The sequence below is a fragment of the Gadus chalcogrammus genome, chromosome 6 (genome assembly GCF_026213295.1).
Source record: "Gadus chalcogrammus isolate NIFS_2021 chromosome 6, NIFS_Gcha_1.0, whole genome shotgun sequence".
Taxonomy (NCBI): domain Eukaryota; kingdom Metazoa; phylum Chordata; class Actinopteri; order Gadiformes; family Gadidae; genus Gadus; species Gadus chalcogrammus.
In genome coordinates, this window is record NC_079417.1 from 21,635,705 (window position 1) to 21,640,704 (window position 5,000).

General features: G+C 47.1%; 1 protein-coding gene across 1 annotated transcript in view; it reads right to left on the reverse strand.

Moving 5' to 3' along the window:
- LOC130384295 (regulator of G-protein signaling 3-like) overlaps positions 1-5,000 on the reverse strand; it is a 28,602-nt gene that overhangs the window by 15,949 nt on the left and 7,653 nt on the right. Inside the window, exons 7-11 of the mRNA XM_056592418.1 lie at positions 4,676-4,770; positions 4,080-4,151; positions 3,866-3,926; positions 3,612-3,720; positions 912-1,561 (exon numbers count right to left, since the gene is read on the reverse strand). Of these exons, the coding sequence (XP_056448393.1) occupies positions 912-1,561; positions 3,612-3,720; positions 3,866-3,926; positions 4,080-4,151; positions 4,676-4,770 (987 nt within the window). The remainder of the gene's footprint in view (positions 1-911; positions 1,562-3,611; positions 3,721-3,865; positions 3,927-4,079; positions 4,152-4,675; positions 4,771-5,000) is intronic.

Below are 5,000 nucleotides of genomic sequence, written 5' to 3' on the forward strand. Positions count from 1 at the left end.
AAATACTTACAGTAATGATGATGGTTAATTCCTGCAACCTGATGTTGATAGACGTACCTACCTCCATAGTTGAGTGGGATAGTCGTTTATCCTGTTTGGTGAATTATTTCACCATTAAGAGACACAGCAGTGCACTGTTGTCCCTGCTATAGTTTAATAGTATCCCCTAGAAACGTATAAAGCTACCATTTATGCCTCACCATTTGAAATCAGAAATATCTTGCAGCATTTAGCCCAAAATTGGATCTACTTCGGGACAGAGAATCAGATTATTTCCATGGATACGTTTTTTCCCTGAACAACATCCTCAGCTTCAAAACAAATTCTTAAGAATTCTTGTAGGAAGCTTCAGCCTCATACAAGCGACCTGACACAAGTGTGAACCCGTCCTGGACTGCCTGTGGTTCCATTGACTTAAGGTTCCATTTGAGTGTTTTATGTTGCATGCAAATTGTTTTCCAGTAGCACATGACACTGTCCATAGCAGGGAATACCTCCTAGGATATCAGGCCCCACTGAAGTTATCATGGAAATACTTAAGCCTTATTCTAGCTTGTCAAGGGTTTCAAAGGAGACAACAAGCTAGTTTTTTTTCTGGTTTCTGAGTTTCTAGTTCCTCCATAGCTGGTTTAGGTCTGATTGAGCTGGAGTACGTTTTCACGATTAAATTGTGCTAATAAATGAGTCTGAAGTTTGACTATAGCACAATGGAAATATGGTAATGAGGCATCGTAGTATGTTGTATGTATATATGTTTGTCCATCACAACATTAAGGAAAGAAACAATATTGGATGATAACAGAAGTGAAAGTGAAAGAACTAATTGTGGATAGATCACATGATTACAGAGCAGACCGGGAAGAGGCAGAAGAAGGGATGGATGGCCGGGACAGGCAGACATTGAGACTCACCATCAGGGTTGGTTTGCCGTTCTGCACACTGACTCCAGGCCTGCAGAGGCTGGCCTTTGACTCCAACGTGAACATCGACCTGAGGCGGTCCTTCGGGCCCTGCTCGCTGGATCCAGAAGCCCGACCGAGGGAAGCCTTGCTCGGGTCCGAAGAATCGGCAGCCGGTCTTTGTTTGTTTGATCCCAAACCGTGAACCACGGATAGCTTGTCACAACTAGTATCCATGGGGAGGTGCATCGGGCCAGAACCGGGGTCCGACCTCTTGTTCCGGTCCGACCCCGCTGCGCCCAACAGCAGCTGGTTGAGTTCAGAGCCAGAACCCCGGATGGGATGGGTCAGGTCAGAGCAAGGACCCAGAGAGGACCTGCTGGACCCAGGCACAGGTCCTACAGAGTGTTGGCTGGACCCAGGCACAGGTCCCAGAGTGGGGTGGCCGGACCCAGGCACAGGTCCCAGAGTGGGGTGGCCGGACCCAGGCACAGGTCCCAGAGTGTATTGGTCTGATCCAGGAACAGGTCTCAGAGTAGGGTGGCCTGACCCAGGAAGCGGCCCCAGCTGGGGCTTGTTCCGCTCCGTCCTGGCTCTGCTGCTGAGGCCGAGGGACGGTGGTTTATCCGGCGTGGCGTCAGGCGTCTTCTCGCCATGCCGACCTAGGAGACAGCTGTCAGCCTCATCATCGTCATCCCACAACCACGCACTGGTCCTCCAAAACATTTTCACACCGCACCCACACACACACAAAAACACACACACACCCACACACAAACAGATGGAGCTTCTCTTCCACAAGGAAGAAGTCACTCTCTATCTAGGCTCTCTCTCTCTCTCCTGCCTCGTCGCCGACCTCCGAGTGAATGAACATGAACCCTGGAATGATGTCAACACGGGGGAGGGAGGGGGGGAGAGAGAGAGAGAGAGAGAGAGAGAGAGAGAGAGAGAGAGAGGGGGGAGAGAATCAATCTGGACAGAGAGCGAAGGAAGGAGAGCTTTAAGAGCACATGCTCTTGGGAAGAAACAAGAAAAGAGAAAGAGATAAAGAGGGAGGGAGGGTGAGAGAGCAACAGAGACAGGCAGGGGGGGAGAGGTGATCTTTTTGTGGATTGTGGATTTAATGAAAGCTGTTGTCATTGGTGCTCTTCTAAAGGCACATGGTTACGGGGCTGGCATCTCACTACTATGGCAACGCGCCGGACCCCCGCAGTGAGAGGGAGAGAGGAGTGGGACAAGAGTCACTCTTCTCTCTGCACCTAGCATATTGCTAGATAAACACACACACACACACACACACACACACACACACACACACACACACACACACACACACACACACACACACACACACACACACACACACACACACACACACACACACACACACACACACACACACACACACACACACACACACACTTGGTTATTGTTACTTCTGTCTATTGAGGAAAGAATCCCAGACTACATCTGCCAGAGTTCAAGGCAGTGCTGACTGCTCATTGGCCAGCTGAGACAGAGAGGCGTTTGAAAACCCTATCAGGGGTTAAGGGGGTTAATTTAAGGTTAAGGCAAGTTGAACTTCGGTTTATGATGGCATTCATGAACCAAAACACACAAGAAACATAGGAGTTCAGATATTAAATAAAGTGAAGCTTATTTCAAATACATTTAACAACACAAACAAAAATACATTAATTGTCATACAAGAAAGCCTAAACAAAAGCTATGCTATACTTTGATATACGATATACTATACCATACTATGCTATATTTTATTCTACCACTATAGGTATGGATTCGTGCCTGGCTTATGCTAGCTGGACCATGTAAAGACACAGGCTTGCTCGATTAATTATTCATACGACAAATCATCCATGTTGTAATCGCCTGAATAAAATTCTCTTTAAAAATGTAGACTGTTGACAAGCATATTCTGCATTCCTTTGGAGCATAGATCACACACGACATTAGAGAGCCAGCTGGTTCAGCTGGGATTCGAACACTATGGGCCCTATCTTGCATCCGGCGCAATTGACTTAATCACTGGCGCATGTGTCGTTGCTAGTTTGCAACTGGCGCAGAGCGTTCTTTTCCCTCCTGCGCCACGCGTCGGAATAGTAGGGAATGATCTAGGCTCGGCGAACGGAGGAGGCGTGTTCTGGCGCAAACGTTCCCTGGTGCTGTCAAAATATCAACTCGTCAGATTCAAATGCGCTCATGTCTCTTAAAGGGGATGGGAGCTGGCACTCTCATTGGTTAGTTGCACGTTACGCCCAAACCACACCTACGGGTAATTAGGCTACTTCAGACCAACCCTTTTTAAATATGCGCCGGGCGCAAGAGTCATTTCTCGCGCCGGTAAACTAGCGACATCGCCGTAGAACCGCCCACAAAGCTACTTGCGCTTGGCGCTTCTCACTTGCGTTTCTGACCGTTAAAATAGGACCCTATGAGATTTAAAAAAAAAAAACGTTTTTGGTTCACTGGCTCTTTAAAGAATTACGTGTTGGTACTGTACCCTGAAAATGGTCCAAACATGAGTATGATGCTGCAAGTATATGACTAATGTCCTTCAAATGGAGATCCATAGATGGGCTTCTCAGAGTTCTTATTATTCAGGGGAATAGACAGATAGGTGTGGCTTTGCTCCAAACTGCCCCTCTAGCCCCTCCCCCTGACCTCTATTGACCAATCTAAACTCGTCCCCACCTTTAGCTCGATTGGCCGGGGTGATGGCTTTGGTCTCCGTCGCGGCGACCTTCAGGTGTTTGGTGCGCCCAAGCTCCGCCCCTAGCAGGTAGTACCAGCCACTGATGGACTGCATACACAGAGGGCGGGGAATCCAGGATATGGAACGGATTAGAATATAGCACAACAACTCTGGGCTGATAGGAGTAGAATTTGAGCAAGGGGATTCAAGTCCAGCAGATTGATTCCATTGAGTAAAATAATATAATGTTCACCTTGGAGGAGCGCAGCAGAGATCGAATCCCAAAACTCATACATCCAAGGAACTCACTGCGCCTTGAGAGAGAGAGTGAGAGAGAGAGAGAGAGAGAGAGAAGAGATGGAGGTTGAGAGAGAGACAGAGAGCAGAGATGAAAGGTGAGAGGGAGGGAGAGTTAGACAGAGAGATTCATAGGAAACCCATTTCCTCCTCCAGGTGCTGAATCTTACCTTGAAGTCGACAGTCGACGCCTCCAAACGGTGACCTGCAGCCTCTTCAGGAGGTTCTCAGTGTCCACGTTCCTGCATGCACACACACACACACACACACACACACACACACACACACACACACACACACACACACACACACACACACACACACACACACACACACACACACACACACACACACACACACACACACACACACACACACACACACACACACACACACACAACCACACCCAAGCATGCACACAAATGAGGGTGTGATGGTAAATATTATAATATTTAAGTGGTGAATGTAGTAGTACAACATTGAACATTGTGCTATAATAGTGAACGTAGTGAATAGTATAATAGTGAATGTAGTAAAATTGATGAATAATGAATTGGAACAGGGGTCAAATTCCCGGAAAATCAATAGCGGTGCCAGAAAGGATATGCCAGATATTTAGCAGGATCTATGAATGAAAGGGGCATAATGTAGCTTAGTGAATGTAGCAGTATAACTATGATTGAAGTGGTATAATAGTGAATGAGGCAGTTAAAAAATTATTGTAGCAGTCTAATAGTGAAGGCAGTAGGTTGATAATGTGACTTACAGTGCAAAGTGCTGATTGTATTCTGGGTACTTGGAGTTGACAACTGTTGGCGTCTTTCTCCTGGTACTGTGGTCCACATCTGGTATCAAAGACAACTGCACGCACACACACACACACACACACACACACACACACACACACACACACACACACACACACACACACACACACACACACACACACACACACACACACACACACACACACACACACACACACACACACACACACACACACACACACATTTCAATGTCTTTATTTGTGTCCGCATTTATAAAATACATTGCAAGGGCACAAATATTTTCAGTTGCTTTTGATGCCCTAC